At 28.8% G+C, this 23,996-nt stretch overlaps 3 protein-coding genes across 3 annotated transcripts; 2 read left to right on the top strand and 1 right to left on the bottom strand.

The window, feature by feature from the left end:
• The first annotated feature begins 332 nt into the window (after window positions 1-332).
• LOC101509489 (uncharacterized) lies at window positions 333-1,413 on the top strand. The gene has a single exon (XM_004492876.4). It carries the CDS (start codon window positions 468-470, stop codon window positions 1,071-1,073), a length of 606 nt encoding a protein of 201 aa, XP_004492933.1. The 5' UTR covers window positions 333-467; the 3' UTR covers window positions 1,074-1,413.
• A 3,062-nt stretch (window positions 1,414-4,475) lies between these two features.
• Window positions 4,476-6,029, top strand: LOC101496399 (phospholipase A(1) DAD1, chloroplastic-like). The gene has a single exon (XM_004492992.3). It carries the CDS (start codon window positions 4,565-4,567, stop codon window positions 5,972-5,974), a length of 1,410 nt encoding a protein of 469 aa, XP_004493049.2. The 5' UTR covers window positions 4,476-4,564; the 3' UTR covers window positions 5,975-6,029.
• Window positions 6,030-17,502: 11,473 nt separating this feature from the next.
• On the bottom strand, window positions 17,503-21,834 carry LOC101509158 (eukaryotic translation initiation factor 3 subunit I-like). The gene is made up of 8 exons (XM_004492875.4): window positions 21,509-21,834; window positions 20,470-20,685; window positions 20,263-20,390; window positions 20,052-20,171; window positions 19,795-19,884; window positions 19,285-19,371; window positions 19,117-19,196; window positions 17,503-17,735 (listed from the first exon to the last, which is right to left on the bottom strand). The coding sequence occupies exons 1-8, from the start codon at window positions 21,690-21,692 to the stop codon at window positions 17,660-17,662; spliced, it is 981 nt and encodes a 326-aa protein (XP_004492932.1). The 5' UTR covers window positions 21,693-21,834; the 3' UTR covers window positions 17,503-17,659.
• Window positions 21,835-23,996: the final 2,162 nt, after the last annotated feature.

The raw sequence follows: 23,996 nt of genomic DNA, 5'->3' as shown, positions 1-23,996 counted from the left end.
TTTTATTAAGCTATTAATTCTTTTTCCAGTTTGGGCAAATGTTATGATTTTGTTAGCAATAATTCATTGCAATAATGTGGCATTTTACTTTATGGTGATATTTTATCCAAAACAGTAGTAGTATTTTTCTGGTGGAATTTATCGTACACTAATTCGAATGAAGTCACGCGGACCCAAAAAATTGAAGAAAGCAACATTAGAAACATCAAAGTAGGTTCCAAAAATAGTACACTAGTTTGGATTTTGTTCATTATGAAATTTCCATGAAAAAAGGTCTTTTGCCTGAATATGAACCAAAAAATCCAAAATTCTATATATGTATAAATCTCGTACATATTCACATCAACAAATCAAAATGTTCTCACCTCACTTATAAATCTTCTAGTTAATTTTCTGTTGCACTTTTGGAACAAATCTCTCTAAATTTTTTCTTCTTCTTTCAATTGAGCTTTCACTTCAAGTGTGTTATGGCAAATCTTGGAACTACTACGCATAGAACACCAACCACATCAACACCTTCATCAATTGCAGAAACATACCAACCAAAAGGATCTCATGAAAAACTCTACACCGATTTCAAAATTTACTGGCCCTTTAGCATTCCATCAACTTCAGAAGCTGCAGCGATTCGCGTCATTACAAATTTAGAAAATCTTGGACTATACTACACACTTTTTGTGTGGATCATACTCTTCATCATCCTTATTCCTTATCATAAAACATCATTGATTCTGTTGGTTATAATGACCTATGTGATAACCATTTATCATTTGCTCCTAAGAGCATGCCCCAACAATGTTGTGTTTCATAGAAGAATAGATAAAAGGTTTGTAATTGGCTTGTTAGTGTTTGTTACTGTGGTGGAACTGGTTTTGACAGAAGCAGGGATTCATCTAGCAGTTACTTTAGCTTGTGCTGTGCCTCTGGTTTTGTTGCATGCTGTTTTGTGGGTTAGTCACTATTATGTTGTTGAGGTTGAGGATGCTTGTTCTTCTTGTTGTTGTTGTAGTAAAGAATTGGCTCCACTAGTTGGTCGTAATGAATGTGGAGCTGATGGCACAGATAATGTTTGATTTTGCGGCTGCAATTATGTTACAAACTTTCATATTGTACTAAAATGCATGAAAATGCGGCCGATACAATTGCAATTACAATTATAATGTCACTTTAGAGATCTCTAAAACCATTAAATTGTTGCGGAGTGCAATAGTCATAAATTTTGATTGCAATGACAGTGAAAAATGTGCATTGTAACATTTCTTGTGTCGTTGGAGTTATTTTTACATTGTGTTTGGATGAAGCATTTTTAATGGAAAGTGTTATTCTTTATCAATAGATTCAAAATATTTTAAATGTAAGTACGGTGTGAGAACATTAAAAAGAATAAGAATTAAACATAATTTTACTCCTTTATCTTTTACTTAGTCTTTTATTTTATTTTAATTTATTTTGGCCATTTATATTTATAAGTAGTATATGTTAGTTTTTATCACAATCACAATCACAATAAAAATTGTAACAATATCCGATCATTGAAATTCTTTTTTAACAATTATCAATATGTATCAAACATAATATTTTTTCAAAAAAAATATTCATTTAACCCAATAATAAGATTGCCCTTGAAAAAGTTCTTCTTGGATACTTTGAAATATGTAAACTATTTGGAACAAATGATATTTACAAGAGTTTACTATATTTTCACCTATCCATTTTAAGATTGCACATTTAACATTACAATTGATCTAATATTTGATCTTAATAGTTTATGACAATAATTATTGAGTTGTTTGAAAGAGTTATGATGAAAAGTACTAAAATACACTACTTATAAAATATAAATGACCAAAATAAATAAATAAAATATAAATGACCAAAATAAATATTAGGTGAAAGATAAATGACTAAAATTATATTTAACCCAAGAATAAATTTTAAGAATTATTTAATTATTATAGGGCATTTACTTTGCCTAAATTAGAGAATTATAAATAAAAAATTATAAATTACCTAAATCTTTTTCCACCGACAGTTGATGAGATGAGACACCCTCAATTTATATTGAAATTGAAAATATCAACATCATAGTATAAAATAGAATTAAAAAATTAAATATAAATTTTTTGAAGAATTATATATATATATATATATATATATATATATATATTTTAAAGTTAGAAATAAAAAATTAAACGTGCTCGAACTAAATAAAAAAATGTTACACAATGAATTTGAGATAAACGAATTTGAAACAAATTATAAATTACCTAAATCTTTTTCCACCGACAGTTGATGAGATGAGACACCCTCAATTTATATTGAAATTGAAAATATCAACATCATAGTATAAAATAGAATTAAAAAATTAAATATAAATTTTTTGAAGAAATATATATATATATATATATATATATATATATATTTTAAAGTTAGAAATAAAAAATTAAACGTGCTCGAACTAAATAAAAAAATGTTACACAATGAATTTGAGATAAACGAATTTGAAACAAATTTCAATCACGTGTTCTATTTGATTATGCCTCCGTTGCAACGTAATTATTTCCATGAAAGCAATAAATTCTAACAAAAAGATTCATTGACCTAAGTTTTTCCTTTCAAACAAAAAGATTCATTGACCAACGCCAATCCCCACCCCAAACTAAGCATATGCGCCACCAATTATACTTCTATTTCTTTCATACCACAGACCTCTCTCTAACTATCGTTATTAATTTAGTCTACAAAATCATTATCTTTAATTTATTAAATAAATATATAATGTAAAAGCTATATATTTATCTTTTTAATTAAAAATTATTTTATTTGAGTATTATGTTGTTTCACCATGTTCTCTCTCACTAATTGTAGTCTTACATATTTCAGTCAAAACTCTCAAACTTCTTAATGAATTTTCTATGTATATTATTTTTTAATTATATTTATATACTATGTAAATGTAAAAAATTATTATATTGAATTACAGTTATCATGTTAAAAACTATTTGATTTATATAATTATAACTTTTAAAATAATAGACTTGAATAGTTATACTTATAATGAATTTTAAAATATTTTATATTGTCAATGTAAATTAAGTTCATTATTATTTTTATCGTTGAAGGTATCATTATATTAATATGTATATTGGTTTCAAAAATATTTTTCATCGTAATGTGTCCATTTTGATGTTGCACATGACGTTTCAAAACTCACTTGTTTTTAAATACCGAATTTTGCTCAAATTATAAAAATCATAATTTTTCTTCCACCCTCTTCAAAATAAATCTTAATATCACATTTTATATATTCTCATGAAAAAAAATCACATTTTATAAAACCTTTAATTTTGTCAAAATTTACCAAATTATCATATTTCCAAGCTTTTAAAATTATTTTATATAACAATTCATGTATCATAATTAACCCACTCCCCCAAATACTTTGTTATATAAAATAGGAATTTAGAAGTAAGACCTGTTGATGGAGCATAACAAAAGCAACTTCCTTAATCCACAATATCTCTCGTTCTGCTTATCCAAAAACAATTAATTTTCTCGTTTTACTTATCCCGAAACAATTAATATTTCTCGTTCGTTTCAGTATATATATCCACCAATCCATAGTTAAGTTTAAGCTGATGTTATTCTAATTTAATTTTTTTAATCAAAAGATAATGCTCTAAATTAAATTAGAATCCCCGAAAAAGATCATCATTATTCGTCACTATTATCGAAGAAATTAATGAAAGATAAGAGAGAATAATCACAACTCACAAGAATATTTTTGTATTGGACTGCACAAATCTCCTACTTTCCACATAATAACTATACGGAAATTCTATTTATATGAAGAGATTAGTATTCACAATATGCATTTATGAATCAGTATATTCTTATCTTATTTTTTTTCTGAAATATTTTTATACTTCATTAATTAAGTCTTCTTTTTGTGAAATGTAGCAATTAACTAATTAATTTGGATGAAAATGAAATAAATAGATGTATTCAAATGAAATATAGAAGAAAAAAAAATATTTGAAAAGTTAATATATTTGGCATAAACTTTAGACTATATACAAGAATTTACCGTATATCAACTTTTGCTTTCATTTTATACAGATATTATTAGAATTTGAGTTGAGTCTAAATTTTCTACTACAAAATAATATGTAAGATGAAAATTACATCACTTATAAACAAATTTAAATTTAATGTAATCACAAACTATATGTATTTATATCGTCAATAATTGCATATATGATCATTTCACTGAAATCGATACATCTGATTATTATTTTTTTAAACTTAAATTATGAAATTTAAGATATAAACGCTGACTACATACGTGAATGTATCATTCCAAATTCTTTATATACATACACATATCGATATCGAGGACATTATTTATCACTTCACAATAAGTACTCTGGCGGCCGTTTCCATCACTTACCGTCCATCATTTGTGATAAATACCATGCAAATACCCAAATGATAGTTATGTTAATATATAAAAAACCAATCATATAGAGTCGAAAGTGCTTAATTGTCTCTATATGACAAACCGATGTCAACCCAACCACACACATTCCATTCTTCTACTTGCAATCCCAACCCAAGTTATGTTGCCACTACTACTTCCTTGTTGCCATTCAACAAATCACACCTCACGTCATGGAATCGTCTCAAACACGACTCAATCCAATTCAACTCACCAAAACTCGCCCACAAATGGATGCAATACCAAGGAATCAATAACTGGGAAGGTTTATTAGACCCTCTTGACCATAATCTACGCAACGAAATCCTAAGATATGGTCAATTTGTAGAAGCCGCATATCGCTCTTTCGACTACGACGTCAATTCTCCAACATACTCCACATGTCGTTACTCTAAAACCTCGCTCCTTACAAATTCTGGAATGAAATTTCACGCCGATAACTACCGAATCACAAAAAACCTACGAGCCACGTGCGGATTTCGTCTCCCGAATTGGTTTCACGATATATCCCAACTGACACGTGTCAGATCCAGCTGGATCGGTTACGTGGCAGTTTGTACCGACAAGAACGAAATAGCGCGTCTTGGTCGGCGTGACGTGGTGATTTCACTTAGGGGAACCGCCACGTTGTTAGAGTGGTTGGAAAATTTTCGTGCCACGTTGACAACTTTGCCGAACAATATTGGCTGCGGTAATAACAACGAGTGTATGGTGGAAAAGGGTTTTTTGAGTATCTACGTGTCAAAAACGGACACGTGTCCTAGTTTACAAGACATGGTAAAGGAAGAGGTTAGAACATTGATTAAATCCTACGGTGATGAGCCACTCAGCTTAACTATAACCGGTCACAGTCTTGGAGCCGCACTCGCTATTCTGAGCGCGTACGATATAGCTACCAGTTTTAGAATTCCACCGTTAGTTACCGTGATTTCTTTTGGTGGGCCCCGCGTTGTTAACGACAAATTTCGTAGTCAGTTAGAACAAAGCGGAGTGAGGATTTTAAGGATTGTCAATTCGGATGATGTAATCACGAAATTTCCTGGGTTCGTTGAAAAAAGTGATGACGTGGAAATCAATAAGGGTGCCCACGTGGATCTACTACAAAGGTGGTTACGTCAGCGCGTGGAGTACATGAAGTTGGTGTACGCTGACGTTGGACAAGAACTGAGGTTAAGTAGTAGGGAATCGCCGTATGTGAAGAGTGGAGATATTGCCACGTGTCATGATCTAAAGACATATCTTCATTTGGTGGAATGTTTTGTAAGTTCCTCCAGCCCTTACGTGAAACAAACGAGATATTATCCAACGCAATCTCAGTTAAATGATGTAGCTGGTCCAAGATTTGGTTTGATATTCTTACTTCTTTTTTTATTCATCATGTTGTATGCCTTACAAGAGATTGATTCTCTTCAAGGAGTACTGAAATTACAAGAGACATTCGTAAATATAATCTCCTCACTTATCATGATAGCTTAGTTTTCTTTATTTTTTTTCTTTTCTTTTTATTTGCATTGAAGCTTTGTATTTTTTTTTTTTTTATGCTTCATCAATGTACATAGGAAAGACGTTGACCTAATTTAATATCTCATAAATTTAGCTAATTTAATATCTTGAGTATTTTAATCTTTTGCTCCGTTGGATTTATATTAATAGACTTTTATATTTCGTAATTTAGTTCTTTTATGCTTTAATATATATATATTTGTAGCATTTGTTTTCGTAACTCTTAGCATTTTGATTGGAATTCTAATCTCTTTCTGTTCGTCCTCTTTTTCTATATTGATTTATATTTTATTGTTCTTTCTGTTTATCTATATTGATTTATATTCTTAACAATACCTATATATTAATTTTGTGCTTTCTAAATCACCACTATTAGAATTTAATATATATATACATACACGAGAAAAAATATAGAGAAAATATTATTGTTAATTTGATTAGTTGATTATTAACGAATACAAGAGATCATATTTATACAAATGAATCCATATGAAAAATCAAGAAATAACAATTATAATTATCATAACTAATTCTTAATTAGCATACATTTTTCTAATAATTGATATTTTTTATTTACATTGTGATAAAAGATAAATAAAAAAAATAAATTGAATAATATTGATAATTGAGAGAATATAATTTACATCAATTGTTATGTAGGTTTATATAATCAGTTAAATAAATAACTAATTAATGTAAAATTACTAATCAAATAAGTTATATCTAATAATCCCTCAAACTACACCATGTTTAAGAACTTGAAAAATCTCAAGAAAAAAATGTATTCTTGATCTTATATATATATATTTCGGAAACATTCATCCAAAAAATATATTTTTTAACCAACTGATTGCAATTTTTGATTGAGTTATGTTGACGAAAATTTACTTGTAATATTGTACAACAAGTTGGCTACACTTTTTGAAGATCTTCGTGAGCTTCTTACCTCAATAAGTTTCTTCTTCTCTTGATCTTGCGTTTATTTTTAGTGATTTTTGTGTATACTAAACTTCATGGTTTTCAAATAACATTAATCAATGATTATTTGTTTTTATTGTTGAAAACAACAAAAATTTATTTTTAGGCGACTCTACATGTATATGTGTGCCTCCATTGATGATTGATGCTTAAAATTTCTCTATGTTGGGGTTAGAAACATACTTGTAAGATGAACACGATTGCTATAGAGATAAGTTCAACAAAAAAAAATGAATATATAGAATTAATCTTATAGAAAATTTCAAGATTAAAAAAAATTAAATAAAACTTTGATGATAATTTTCTAAAGAATAATTATTTTCTGATACCATATTATAATTTTTAATTTAATAGATAATAGTAAATTGAATGATATTAATAATTCAAATAATGTTAATTACATCAAGGGTTATATAAACTTATATAGTCAATTAAATAAACAAATAATTGATATAAAATAACTAACTAATTAGTAGAACTAATTAATCAATTTAACATACTAAACAAATAAGATATATCTAATATAAGACTATAACTCAGTTTTTTTTTTTTTTAATTTAAATTCACAAATGGTTAAAAACTTAAAATGGCCGGTTGAAAGAAAATATTATGGTCACGAGATTTGCAAGGAAACATATGTGTCGTGATGAATTGTATATTTCAACTTGAGTCAAAGATGAATTGTATAAAAAAGAAAAGAAAATCCACACCATTAATAATAATTAATAACTTAATAGCGACTTGAGCACGAGTCTTCTTTTTTGTGTTTGACCATCGTTATCTCAGTGTCGGTGTTTGCTCAGCTTCTTAACATTTAACCGTCCAATCCATCTTACTCCCACCACTCATGATTTTAGAAGGTAAGTTAACGTAGCGAAGAGAAAGAAGATCATACCAGATAGCTCTCCTATCATTTAATAATGGAACAAAGGAAGACAAAAGATCGTGAGTAATAACATCAATTGGTGGGGTTGAATTGTATTTATATCCCAACTCACCCATAAAATCTTTTTATGCTCCTATGAACCCCCTCTTGTGTGACAGGTGTGAGTTCAAAGTCTTACACGGTTTAAAAAAGTGAAAATTGAACATATATAAGTTACTTAGTTAGTTAGTTAGATGATCCATAAATTTAATGTCTTAAGTCTTTAGGTTAAGATGTAGTGTTCATTTCACTTGTGTGGTTACTTAAGAGATCGACTCATTGTATCGAAAATTTTACTAACCAAAGATGTTCGGCGACATCTCCAGTTGTTGTTGAAGCAATGGTAGTTTAGACGACGTCTCTCGTTGTTGCTCCCAAATAAATGGAATAAACTCATACTTGAGAGGTAGATTGTTGTATAGCAGATGTGAGTTAGTAGTCAACACATAATTTAGAAAAGTTAAGGTTAAACAACATATAAGTGAGATTACCATAAACCCAATATTTTAATGTTTTAGAGTGTCCCTCATGACCCAATAACCCTCCCCAATCAAAAAAAATCAAAAAAAATCGTGTTGGATTGAAATCAAAGCAAATAAGACAATTACCAACAAACTTTATAAAAATAAAAGAAAAATATAGGAATATTGTTCAAATACTGAATTTATCAATGTCACTCAATCTTCAATAGATAAATAACGATATTTCTAATCGAACAACCTTCTTTGAAGTTTTTCAATCACCAAATCCCACGATTCAGATTTTAGTCCTCTTAAGATAACAACCCATGGTAATACAAAGAAATTAAAAATAAATTAAAAATTATATTAATATATTAGACCTGACCGGATCTCACAATTTAGATTTTAGCCTTCTTAGAGTTAACCAAACTTAGTATGGCGGCACTTGTTTGAAATTTTTATTTAAATAAATTTAGAAAAATGTTATTTAAGTTGATTATTTGGTGGAGCTTCTCACAATTCGGATGTATATAGTTATGACTTGTAGATTTTAGAAATAATAGGAGGAAGAAAGAATTATGACACTCGAGGGTCATTTAGTATTGTTGAAAATTATAGACTAGATTTATAAAGATCTTGAAATAAATAGTAATAATCATGTGAATGACTTAGCAAACCTAGAGAATGCAAATGATATGTTAAAAAAAATTATCATGGTTAGTGTATGATGCATTTAGATAAATCCATCAGATAGGTCATCGATAAGTGAAGTAATATAAATACTACAAAAATCACTTGAGTTAGAATCATATCCTCCAAAGTCTTTATTATATTCTCCTAAAAGGCTACCGTTACAAACTACATATATATTAAGTGATTTCCAAACATATTTTACAAATCAATTTAACAAAGTTTATTTTCTTTAATTATTACCCGACAGAAATTTATAGTAACATGTACCCGTACGTGCGTGTAGAAGCACGACTCATTCGTAAACCCCAAGAAAGAGATAATTCTTCACACTAATTCTATAAATTGAAAAATGAATTTCATATTTGAAACACCTATATTCGTACTTATGTAACATCAATCTTTAATCAAACGTTAATTAACTCGTATTTGAACTCCAAATTTTGTTGGAGTCTCATTTTCTCTGTGAATTGATATTATTTTGAAATGAAATAATTTTAGTTATATAAAACATTGTATTTGAAATTTTATACAATGAAATAGATAAATTATATTATATTTAAATTTAAAAATTTAATATACTTATTTTGTCTTCACTTATGGAGTAATACTTACTTGCAAACATGTTGGGATAGCAATATTTAGTGTTGGAATTGTAACATTTATTGTTATTATTATTATTATTATTATTATTATTTGTAAATGTAAAAGGAATTATATTAATACAGTAGACCTCATCAGATCTTACAATTTAAATTTTAGCCTTCTTAGAGTTAACAAAACTTCGTGTGGTGACACTTGTCTCATATTTTTATTTAAATAAATTTAGAAAAATGTTATTTGAACATAAATGTATCTCATTTTAATGGTATAAATGGTGAACAACTTTTTTTTTAATCCTTTTCTTATTGAGACGCCATTTTGTGACACATGTACTATTTTTTTACAATTAACTACTTTGAATACTTTATTAACCACTAAAATATAAGTTATTAACTATTTATTTATTATATATCTCAGTAATCACTAAAAAGCAAGATATATTGCAATTTAGTGGTTAAAGAAGTAGTCTAATGTAATTAATGTCATGTATTTTAATAGTTAATAAAATATATATTTAAAAATAGTTGATAAAGTCTTTATATTGTGTTAGAAAAGTGTTTTTACTTTATTTTTGAAAATTTAAATGTTTTTTTTTATCAAAAATAACAGTTCACCGTATGTTATATAATGTCCTCACTTAAGTGTTGTACAAATCAAGTACACACAATGTAGGGTTTAACTAGAAAATATTAAAAATAAAAAAAGTTGCACTAGTTTTGTAACATACCAAAAGAAAATTATGCATAAGCATACAAATTGAACATTTCCTCTCATAACTAAGTAAGATCCATAATAAGCTTAAATTGAAAAGTGAACTAACAATAATATAAGTTAGAAATATGCAACACAAAATGACTTAACAAGAAAAGCAAAACTTGTCAGCAACTTTCTTGAAAAAAGAAGATTCTTGGGAAGGTTGAAAACTTGTTTGATCATTGGTTTGTTGCTGAACAAATGCTGGCGGCGGCGGCGACCGTGAATCAGGAGAGTGATGATATCGTGAACGCACTGGACAATGAGAATCAAATGATCTATTTGAGAAGCTTCTACCTTCAATCATGTGTCCATTATGTTGAGGTTCAGGAGGAACATGATGATTTCCATAGGGAAAAGGATTTTGTGGCATGTTGTACCAATTAAGGTAAGGATGATTGAGTTGAGAACAATTTGGATCATAAGGATATCTAGCATAATAAAATGGATCATAATAAGGAATTAAATTGTTAGGACAATTTCCTTGATCTTGCATTTGGTTTTGTTGTGGATCTTCTCTTGGAAAACCATAACTAATCCATTCAATTGTAGCATGTTTTCCACTCCTCTTTAGGTACCATAAAATTTGTTGTGGATGTGTTTTGCCTTTCACGTAAATGAATCCAGCTGATGGATTAATCTCGTAACTTAAGTCTAGCAAAAAAATAAAAAACTTCTTCATAATCTTTTTATTTTACTTATAAGCTCACAAAAGGTAAGTGAATTATAATAACAAATGTCTCATTTTAATTAAATAGACAATCCTATTCATTTTACAAGTCGGATTTGTTACATTAAATTGTGTCGAATTTTTCTTAACAATGACAAAGCCTATTTAGGCCCAAAATTCCAAAAAATAAAAGACTTTGCCAAAGTCAAATAATATGGTAAATATGAGTAAACATACCTTCAAAGGTTTCCAAAACTTTAGTCACAGAATTTTCCCATCCATGTGCGGTATCAATTCTAAGTACACATTCCTTAGAAAAAGGAGAACGTATATTTCAAATTAAATAAAGTTTGCAAATTCATAAAATAAGAATAACAATGATATATAGTTAGAATGAAAACCATGTAACTGAAGTTCTTGTTTCTTGGCATACTTGCAATTACCGGCCGATGTAGTTGTCGAATATCTGAAAATTCATAAAATAAACAAACAAAAACGTTTCACCAATTAAAAAAAAAAGTCTTGAAGAAAATTCGCTTTTTTATTCAAATAAATAAATAATCTTTTGTTTTCCTTTTTTATGGATATTCTATATTTTTATTTTATTTTCCGTATCCAAACAAAACATTGACAAAAGTAATTCTCTTTTACAAAAACATAGACATAAGTGATTTTTTTATAAAAACATTAACATCATTAATAATTTTGAATAAAAACAATAAAATATATTTGATCTTCATAAAAACAAATATTTGTTCGGTTTTGACTATGTTGATTAATATTGATGATTGATATCACCGTTATCTAACAACACTTTTTCATTCAATTTCATCATATTTAAAAAAAAAAGTTATTTATGATAATCGTTATTTTAGTATTTCCAAAAGACTGTAATAAAAATTAAGAGTATAGGATATTTCCTTAAATGACTTGATCTATTAATTAATTATGTACCAAAAAAGAAACTATAATTTGCACCCAAAAAATATTTTTTACGATAAAAAAGGGAAAATTCTCACTAAGGCTGCTCTTAATTACGAGGAGATTTACTTGTTTTGTTTTTGTTTCGTTTGATGTGCTAAGAAGTTACAACAATATTGGTGATTGTGGAACTTAAAATATATTTGAAGGTGTCATGTGCATTCAATTCTATTTGAAGATGAACATAAGTTTGAAGTTTTTATATAATAGAGAAAACCTATCAACAAACTTTTATAACGAGAGTGTAAGGTGAATGAATTTTAGTACCTAATTAAATCATAATTTTTTTCAATCATTATCATCTATATATTATTATAGGATTAAAATTTAATCATTAAAATCTTTCATATTAAAATTTCTCTTACGTAATATATTAGACGAATTCATGTGTATTATATAAATCTTCATACGCACATAAGGCAAGGAAAAAATAAATAATAAAAAAAGTTATAGGTTGTAACATGCATAAATAAAAGGGTATGTAGAAAGAAGCAACAAGACACGAATACTACAACATCTCAGTAAAATTTTAGAAAACAAACGTACCACGTTTGCTCCTATTTTCTTCTCTTTTGCTAGGTTTTCTCTTTTCTTTTAAAATGAGTTGATTTGAGTGGTGGTGGTGGTGTAAAGTCGTAGTTCTCCGCCGAGCAAATTCAAACACAATTAGGATTGTTTATATTGACTTTTTTTGTTTTCTTTTCCCTTCCCTTTCCTTTTCCCTTTTGGTCATTGAGGTTTCTATATATACTTTTTAGAATGACAAATAGAGTTTTTCTAATTAAAGTAATGATTTTGTACTTAATTGCTCATTATTAGTAATAAGTTTAATTGAAAAAGATGTTTGATTCTTCAAAACTTACATTAATAAAAAAAAAACCATTCATTTTGTTTATTAAAACAAATATTTTCAAAAATCTTATTTGAATTTTATTTATTTACTTTCATTTTCATTTATTAAATAAAAATATATATATTTTAAAATATTTTTATATCAAAATAAAATGTCCCACATTTTATATATATAAAATTACCAAATAAAATTAGATCTCAACATATATGTGTAACTAAAATCCATAGTTAAAATCACTATTAGAAATTAGCGTTTTACTTGCGGATTTAAGTTATAAATATGTAGGAAACATGTTATTTGCGGATTTATGGATAGAAATTGATTTCCACGTAAAACCTTCGTAGATAATTATTAGCCGAAGATTTCTAAATCCGCGGGTAACTTACCTGCATATATTTTCGCAGGAAAAGTAAGTGAATTCCGTATTAGACATTTGATAATTGAATTCTGCAGTAGACATTTGATAAACTTAAAAACATTTTCTTACGACTTTTCATGAAGAAATATCTGCAGCAAGATTTCTACGAATATGTTATGAGCATAATTCCACAAGTAAATCCATATGAAATTTTGAATTAAAATACTTTTCGTATGAAATCCACAGGCAACTTCGCATCAAAGTTGTTTTTAAGATAAATCTATAAAAAAATTGCGTAAATTTCCACACCCGACAATTTCAACTAGAAATATATGAAAACATTATTATAAATATATTTTTGAAATATTTAAATTATGGTGATGGGGCTAACTCTCTTTTAGAATTGCTATAATTCAAAATGAGCAATATATTATTGAAATCAAGAAAACATTTGATAACAGTTAAAACTAGTTTAAGAAAAGAATAACAAAGTTATATAAGACTGACTGGGATCTTTAATTAATCCTTCACAGACACTACAAGAAAAAACAATTTGTAATAACTATAATTTTATACCTTGAAAACTAAGCCATGAATTAGCACAAGCAGGACTCAAGTACATAAATTAAATCCTACTGGCAATTTGCATTTATGTTTGAACCACTAGCTTACTGAATCAGTTCATTAATTAGAAGCATTACGTGAGGCATTCACCAACTAAATTCAATTACTTTCAACAACACAAAAATACCCTGTCAAATCAACAAATAAATAAACAAAATGTAATTAAAACAACCAAACAAATATCTATCTATGAATCTAAATAAGAAGAGTCCTTTGATGGACCTTAGGTTTCTCAGCATCAAGAATAGACTCCAACAATTTCACAGCATTCTCAAGCTTATCCTTAGCATTCACAACAACATAATGAAAATTCTTCACATGCTTCATTTCCTAATGTATAATAATATGGTAAATGATGAAAACTAGATGGGTAGACATGAACAACCTTATAAACTAACAGGGATTGCATGTAACATCAATATTCAATTAACATGAAACTTTTTAAAAGTAATAAAAAAAAGTTAAATACCATATCCAGATTGAAGTCCCTTAATTCCTCTTGGCTTCCTTCATACGCCTAGCATGAGAGCGGAAGTGGATCTTAGTTGGCTTCTTGATGATGAGTAATAGAATAAGACTTTGAAGCACAAGTTATATAAAGCATTGTATTCGAAATTTAACACAATGAAATAGATAATTAATATTTTATTTAAATTTGGTTACTTATTTTCTCTTCACTTTTGTTGTAACACAATCATAATTGTTTATAATTATGTTCAATTATTTACAAACATGCAGGGACAACAATATTTAGCGTTGAAATTGTAAACAATATAGATATATAGAAGTGAAAATAATGACAAACTTTTTCTGAGATAAATTACGTCGTGGAGGATATGGTGTTGTGTACAAAGCAAGATTACCTGATGGTCGCAAGTAGCAGTGAAAGTAATAAACCAATTTAAGAGAAATTGAGAAGAATTGGTAAATGAAGTTCAAGCATTAGTAAAACATTACAGGTGAACATCGTCTCACTTTTGGTTTTTTGTTATGAGAACAAAAGTGCACTAATATATGAATTCATGCTCAATGATTCACTAAATAAGTTCATTCATAAAAGTGTATTTTCGAATATTATTTGTAATTTAGATTGAATCACATTGTATCAAATTGCAATCGGAACTGCTCGAGAATTAAAACACCTCCATCAAGGATATATTTCAAGAATTTTGAATCTTGATATCAAACTCCAAAACATTATTTTGGATGAAAACTTTTACTCAAAAACATCTGATTTTAGACTAGCTAAGATATGTCAAAGAAATGATAGTATTGTGTTCATACTTGACACCAGAGGGATTATAGGATTCATAGCTACTGAAGTATTTAATCGATCATTTGGAGTTTCTCATAGGTTTGTTGTATATAGTTTTAGCATGTTTATTTTAGAAATGATAGGAATAAAAAAGAATTATGACACAGGAGGGTCATATAGTACTAATGAAATGTACTTTCCATATTAGATATATAAGGACTTTGAGCTAGTTATAATAAGTATGTGAATGACTTAGCAAAGCTAGAGAAAAAAAAATTATATGATAAGAAAAATTATTATGGTTAGTTTATTATTCAGATAAATCTATCAGACAATCGATGAATAAAATAATAGAAATGGTATAAGAACTGCGTGAGTTAGTATCATATCCTCCAAAAACTTTATTATATTCTCCTCAAAAACTACCATTACAAACTTCATATATATTAAGTGCTTTCCAAACATATTTTACAAGTTAGCTTAACAATATTTATTTTGTCATAATACTAAATCTCGGATGCATGGAAGCATAGTATAATGACTCAAATAGTCTTATATAAATTGTTTCTTATCATAATTATTATTATTATTATTATTATTATTATTATTATTATTATTATTATTATTATTATTATTATTGTTATTATTATTATTGTTATTATTGTTATTGTTGTTATTGATCAAATACATTTCAATTCGCATGTTTCTTTAAATCAAATTTCAATTCACATCAAATGGACCTCGTGTCACAGCTTCTTTGCAATTACAAAAATATTAGAAATTATAGACAAATGGGCCTCTGGAGAAATAATTGGAGCCCAATCCCATTCATCTTCTCTAACCCAGAGACTGGGGTTCTATAATTCTCAATAAGAGAAATGTATCATGCACCCTCATCTTAATTTTCCACCCTTCATCCGAAATGAAAAAATAATTTTATTTCTTAAAAGAATTTACCACTCCATTATTCACTTTATTTTTCGAAACTTACAAAATTTACATTATCATTTCAAAATTTTAAAACTTACGAAATATAAAAAAGTGAATTTTCCAGAATATTTTGATATTTTCGAAACTTTTGATAAATCTGAAATTTCGAAATGTATCTTTTTTCATAATTAATCAAAAATTTCGAAACTTTTAATTAATTTGAAAGTTTCGAAACATAATTTTTTAGTTTTTATAAAAAATTTCAAAACTTTTGAACAAGTTGAAATCTTCGAAACATAATTTCTCATATTTTTAAAGATTTCCATTAATTCAAAACTTTCGAATCATAAATTTCCAAAAAACATCAAAATGTTTGAAACTTTCGAAATTTCCGAAATAGAAAATTCTTGAATTTTCGAAACTTTTGACCAGTTTAAAACTATCGAAATAGGAAATTTTTGAAACTTTCCATATTTAGAAAATTTCTAAACTTTCCAAATTTGAAAACTTTCAAATTTTCCAGATATGAAAACTTTTGAAACTTTCTAGATCTGGAAACTTTCCAAATTTTCGAAATGTAATCCTCATTTCAAAAATTTGAAACTTCCAAAAATGTTCAAAATTTTTGGAGTTTTCTATTTCGGAAGTTTTAAATTGTTCGAAAGTTTCAAAAATCTTAAAAACTGTCATTTTAAATTTTTTAAAACTTTTAAATATTTTAAAATTTTATTAATTAAAAGGTTAAAATTATATTTTTATATAATATACATTAGGAGTAACAAATTTAGGTGGAGGTTGCGTGGTAAAAATCTCCTGCACATGCACAAAAAGACAGGGGAATATAGTCTTTACATAATAACCATGAAAAATTGTTTCATCTAAAAATCAATTCAGCCAAAAGTTATAGCTACGAGAAGTAGCTTCAACAGGAATCAATTTTGGAGAGAAAATTGGTTTAAGAAGTGGAACCCAAACATCTCTCTAACAAAGTCAAATCCTGATTGACAAAGTAAAATATGAAATCAAACATGTACTAACATTTATGCTCTGCATGATACCTTCAACGTAACAGGATTATGGCAAGAATTATAAGAGGTTATGAGAACAAAAGGGAAGAGTAATGGTGTGTGTTTGAATGCATTAATATTAACATCATTTAATAAAAATACTTATAACCTTGATTTTCTTGATGCAATGGCATCAACTAATATATTAAAATTGTTACTCATCAGGTACGAGTTAGGTCTGAGTAATTTATCAAATGTAGGCATGTATACAAATATTATCTTCCCTATGTTTTCCATTATTTTTTCTACATAATCGTATAATCTTGCAAGGAATCTTTACTAATTATAGCTATTGGTGAAACCTTGCCATCCCAGATCAAGTGTTGTGCTATGAAAACCTTAAAATACGAGAGTTCAACTCCAACAAAAATTCATTCATAATGTTATTGCAATAGGATTACCAGTAACAGCTTTAGTACACAACAGTGACACAAAAATATAATAATGTGAAATAAATTGAAAGCTAACTTCTAGAAACCGCACTTTATATCAACCAGAAACTCTCCAGCACTAAATTTTGATATTGAAATAATCTGGGTCGAAGTGATGCAAACGTACGTATCCATCTTCACCTCCACTTGAAAAACTACAAAACAAAGAATGTGAAAGACCAATAAATAAATAAAAATTGTTCAACAGCTAACTTCTATTCAGGACTCTGCATCACTAATGTACCATTAAGACATAAACATCTGTTATTTCAAAAATAGACTACCAACAACTGTATAATATAATGTCTCGTAAATTAAATCGAGTGCTACAATTTGCACTTTGCAACATATTATTTGAAACCATAATTTAATCACAATAAAGTGTCAATTCACTACAATGATAGTCTTCGATTAAGAACATGTTGGAATATCATCAAAGTTGTCTCTTCACACTCCTTTCCTTTGATAATTACATAATACAGGCATAATTTAAAAAGATCCATCTAATTTGAAGATTAAATGGTGACATCATATGGCATAAATAATGGAATAGGAATATATTGTGACCGAGAGTGTGGTGAAAGTATGACTATGAATTGCTAAGAGTTTGTGAGGAGAATTATTTCTCTGGGAGGAGTCTTTGATTCTGGTTTATCATTTTTAGTTGTAGAGCTTAGTGCTCAAGCTTTACCATAAATAATATACAGTTTCATTGAACTTAATTCGTGGGTTCTATCAGTGTTTGCGAGTGTTGTAAACCCCAGATACTAAGTTAATTTCCTACTCATAAAAAATTGAGTTTTTAATGTGTTTGGTCCCTGGAAGAATAATGTTTTTAGTTTTAGCTCCTGCAAAATTAAAAACTATCATTTTTGGTCCTTAACGCCATCTTCCTTTACAAAAATGTTGACGTGGCAAACGAAGTCACAGTTGTATGAGTTGGCATTTGTCTAATTACATGGCATTAATGACTCGTTTATTGACATATTTAATAAATTAAAAAATTTCGAGACATATTTAATAAACTAAAAAGATAAAAAAATATCTCGAAATTAAATGTTGTTGATCCTGTTATTCTATCTCTAGAAATCTTCTTCATTCAAAATGAAAAATCTTCCACCCTAAACCAATCTGCAACTTGTTTATATTTATACCATGCCTATACCTTACATATTCAACAGTCATTTACAGTAAATAGCATATGGAAAAATATTAAATTTCAATTTATCAAGTGAACTAGTGGTGCATATAAATTATAAATTATACATAGTAAAAGGTTTAACATATTAGCATAATCATGGTATAGACCATTTCTCCAATTCCACGGTGAATTGAAGTTTTTGATAGCAGACCTATGGTTTGAAGGGTGCAAGGGGGAAACACCAGAAATGTTTAGATACAAATGTACCTCTATTTGTTCTCATTCAATTAGATTCTCTCTTTTGCCAGTTAATTATATCACATTTCCAACAGTAAAAATATGCCACACACGATTGAAAAGAAAAAAGAGGTGAAGGTGAAAAATAAAGAATGTACCTTCTTCCATCAGGGTTAAAGGCCAGTGCATTAATTGGTCCAAAATGACCTTTCACGCCCCCAATTTCTTCTTGAAGAATCTAAACAAAAATGAATAACAAATATGAAAAATAGAAGCCTTAAAGAACTCAAAACAGTATTGGAATACAGAAGATAAACCAAATCTACCTTATCGAAGAACTTGGCTTCAAATTTTCCAGCACGGTGATCAGTAGTTGTAACAGCCGATGCATCCTGGCCACCTCCAAGTACCACCTACAAAAAAACATCGGGTAAGGAATAGAGAAAACCGTACAATGACTGGAATAATATGCATCCCAACTAAATAAAGAAGAAAACTAAAGCACATATAAGATTTTGATGCAGAACTATCAGGAAGGAACTATTTAGAGGTGCATTTCTTTCATGAACAACTAAGCAACTGAGATTTGCAAAAAAGATTTATGTAGTTTATGGAGAATAAATTCACACCAAGAAAAAACAGGATTGGGGTATTAGGCAAACTTTTAACCAGCTTTCTAAAAGGATAGGAAACCTTTATGCAGACGGAAGACATTAATTTATTAATCAAATAAAGGTGAAACAATATTACTTGCATAGATTAGCCATATTATTAATATTGATATCATGACATGGCGAAAAATTAGTTTAAATGATTGACAATACACAAATACATACATGATCAAGTAGAGGTGACATTGCCACTGCATTGACAGGCCGTTCTGTCACATATGTCTTGACAAGAGACAATGTTCTGGCATCCCAAAGCTAGTTGGAGACAGGAGAAAAGAAACCAGTTAGGTGAACTAAAGTAATATCATGGTATGTTACAAACGATTAAGAAAGAATTAAAATGATGATACCTTAGCAGACTTACCCTAAAATAATATCATGGTATGTTACAAACGATAAAGAAAGAATTAAAATGATGATACCTTAGCAGACTTATCCAGGGATCCCGTGAGGAAGTGCGACCCGTCAGCAGATTTAACAAGTGATGTTACTGTCTTCTTGTGTCCTGATTCCTTGTCAGACTCCTTAAGTAGTTTCCCGGTCTGCAAGCAAGTGAAACAGAATCAAGTAATTGTCCTTGATGGTGATAAGGACGTTCGCAAAATAAATATAGGAAAGAAAGAAAAGAAAGACCTCAGAATCCCAAATACGAACGACGGAGTCTTCTCCAGCACTGATAATGGTTCTATTGAGGGGTCCCCAAATGGCTCTATTGATTCTTCCTTGAGGACCCTTAATGACAAGCAAAGATTCGCCAGTCTCTGAAGAGAACAAAGAAGGATAGGCATTATCATTGGCAGTGATCAAATTTACAGAGAGATAAAGAAAGAGGTTTCTTACGGTCTGCAGGATCTTTAGCAATGCGTTTGACATGGATTGCTGAAGTGAGTTCCATAAACGGGTCAGTAGTAATAACTGCAAGCTTATCACCGACGCTGAAGTCAACAGACCTTGCAGGGGAATCAAAATTGAAGGTAAACAATTGTTGACCACTTTGCACATTCCATAGCTTCACCGTCTGGTCAGCACTTCCGGTAATTAGTCGACCAGAATCTCCTGCAACCATCCAACCATCGATTCAACTTACATATTGTTGTAACCATCCAACCATCAATTCAACTTACATATATCTTGTTAATCCTTGATAGCAACATACTATAACAGTATAGAAGAAAGCAGAATGACGGCAGTTGCGAATACTAAATAGGTGAATGGGGACATAATATAAGGTTGGTTTAGTGGTTGAGGTGGGGAGTTTGGAAGTAGAGTGATAAGAAGGCCGTGGGTTCGATCTCCACCCTCAAAAAAACACTAATAATATTACCAATACTAATTACTTAAAATTTAAGATTTGCTGTAGCAAAAAAGTATATAAACTAAACATAAACTCCAAGAAGACGCATAAATAAATACTAGGAAATAGCAAAACACACAAAATCAAAGGGGTTAATCAAACTTAATAATTAAAATTAACTTTGGTCATTTGTCTCTAACATTAAAAATCAAAACGAAATATAACTTAATTACTAATTAAAGTATTAAAAGCAGAGGATAACAGAACATGCAGGGAAACGAAGCTGTGCGCGATGAAGAAGAGTTCGTAGAACAGAGCATATGAGTTTCGCGCCACTTATAATAATTGGAATAGACAAATATACCCTTACAAAAACATAACATTTTAATAAAAAAGGGCATTTAAGGGATTTCACGTGAGAACCCTAGAAGCGTAGACGGAAAAGGGAAGCGCCGCGATTTCACAGCGATTCCGCTCGGCGGCATAAGCAATTGCGGCGCGATTGAGAAGATGCATATAACAAAATTAGGTAAAGTTGAAATCGAAAGAGAAATAATCAAAGTGAAAGAGAAAGAAAGAAGTTACTTGATACATCGCAGCACCAAACAGCGCCATTATGGCCACGATAAGTGCCCAAACGTTCTCCGTTGTCAGCAAACCAGACGGTGGGGTTGTGGTCTTTGGCGCAAGAAAAGAGGAGATCGCCATCCCTGTTGTATTTGAGGAACGTTAATGGCCTCTCATGGCCTTTCATCAGAATAGGCCTCATGTTTCTTCTTCTCTCTTTCGCTTGCTAGTGGCTTGGCTGCAGTGGTAGCGATGCTATATGGTACGGTAGATTTCCGGCACGAATTGGCACCAGAGCTTCTGTCAGGCACTATTTGCTTTTTTATTTTTGTTACAATCGCTAATTGTTTTTTCTTTTTTACTCAAGCTATTTATTTGTTTATTTTAAAAAATACAAATATGCTACTAAAAAATATAAAATAGATAAAAGTAAACTAATTTAGCATTGTAATTTAATCGTACTTTAAACGGTTTTTATGTTTATTTTGATCTGATAATAGACTATTTAAGTCAATATATTTTGTATTTTTTTATTGGTTTTTTAAACTTTTTATGTATGTTACTAAAAGAAGTATTTAGATGAAGAGATTAAATTGATTGATATAGTTTAAATTAAGTAATTAATTTATTATTTTTAAATTTTGATAAACTAAATTATTTAATTGTTATAATTTCGAGTATCAATATATTAATATATTTTAATAATTTTTTTTTTTTTATATACACTCTAATAATTTGTTGATACCATGTTTTTTTATACAAAACACCAAAGTGAAAGTCAAAGTTTATGGAGTTAATAAAATTTGAAGAAAGATTACTGTTAACAAAGGTCCAAGTCGATAGCATTACATGCTACAATCTCGAAACACGCTTTGAAGTTCATTACTCGACAATATCTTAAATTATGTCGAGTAATAGTAATTATTAAGTTGGTAATATTGGTCATGTCAACAACAATAACTATTAAATTTTTTATTTATAAATAGTCGTTGAAGGTTTTGTTCTAAAGGTTGATTGATCATTTTAAAAATTAAAATTTAATGGCAACATTAACGATTCCCAAGAAATCTTAAATATGTTATTTTCGTTTCCTCCTATTTACTTTCTTGCAATTTTACTTATCCTTTTTAAATTTCCAACACTTTAATTTATTTTCATTTTTCTTTCCTTTCCTTTTTTTATTTCTTACAATTTACTTACTTTTATGTTCTTCAATTCCTTGCATTTAAGTTTCTTCAACTTTTGAAAACCATGTACTGATTTTTTTCACCAAAACAACTTGGTTTTTCATAAAATGTACATTGCAAATATAGTGTTCTAGGATTTCTTCAAGTTCACATTTTCATTCATCCACAATCCATTGCATAAAATCTATATTTGATCATAAAATATTTTCTTTGCATTTTAACTTATTTAAAAACCTATTCACTTATAAGTAATAATTAGTTTTGGGCGGTCTTGTCTTCAATGGTGGCAAAACCCATCTACTTGTTTTCAAATTGAATGATTGTATTTCTTAGATTTTGTCGGCCTTGAATTTTGAGTGTTTTTCGCATTTGGAGAACACGAGTCTCTAGTGTAATTTTAACTTTTATTTTTATTTTGGTGTAAACATTGAATATCCTCTGCACGGTTTGTGCTTGGGTTGATCGACTCATTATTTAATATATCTATATATATGTGCGTATATGTATATTATAATCAAGTTGATTTCAAGAATTATGACTCTTACTTGTTTTAATGATAACAACTCTGGTGATTTTGCTAATGCAAGCAATGCTCTAATTGGTTTGACTCTAATGACTACAACAAGCATCTGATTATTTTGCCTCTAACAAACAAGTGATTGTAAACCTCTGATAAGTGTGACAAACAAATTATTATGTGTCTCTGATAATCACGTCAAGCATTTGATCATTTGACTCTATTTAAAAGTCAACACTCTAAATAGTCAATGTTATGATGGAATAAACGCTCTGAAAAGTCAATATTCTGAAGAAGACAAATTTGTGTACCATTTCCTCAACATCTTAAATATTTTATTTGTCTGAAGGTCTATGTGGCAGGCTCTGATCATAATATTATCTGCCTTTTATGTCTCTATATCAAGATACGCATAATCAATTATAAGGATTATTTTTGGACAATCTTTAATGGTGAATCAATCTCTAAAGGTTTGATACTAAAATTCATTATACATGTTGATTTCTCGCGATAGTGACAAAAGCCATAAACCCTAAGGCTCTCTATAAAATGACGTGTAACTCTCATTAAAAAAATATAACAATGTACCACAATAAGCACAATACAACTGTCATTGTACTCTCATTCTTGTTATTAATCTTTTGTTTTGTTTAAGTATTGAGAAATATTTTATGAGAGTACAACCTTGTAAACACTCTCTTGTGAGAGTTATTCAAAAAACCCTTAAACCTATTCTTTTTGCAACATAGCCTAGTAGTAGTTGCATCCCTCAAATTGTACTAAGTTAGAAGGTTGAGAAGAT

The sequence above is a fragment of the Cicer arietinum genome, chromosome 3 (assembly GCF_000331145.2).
Source record: "Cicer arietinum cultivar CDC Frontier isolate Library 1 chromosome 3, Cicar.CDCFrontier_v2.0, whole genome shotgun sequence".
Lineage (NCBI taxonomy): Eukaryota > Viridiplantae > Streptophyta > Magnoliopsida > Fabales > Fabaceae > Cicer > Cicer arietinum.
This window is presented reverse-complemented; position numbering and strand designations above follow the sequence as displayed.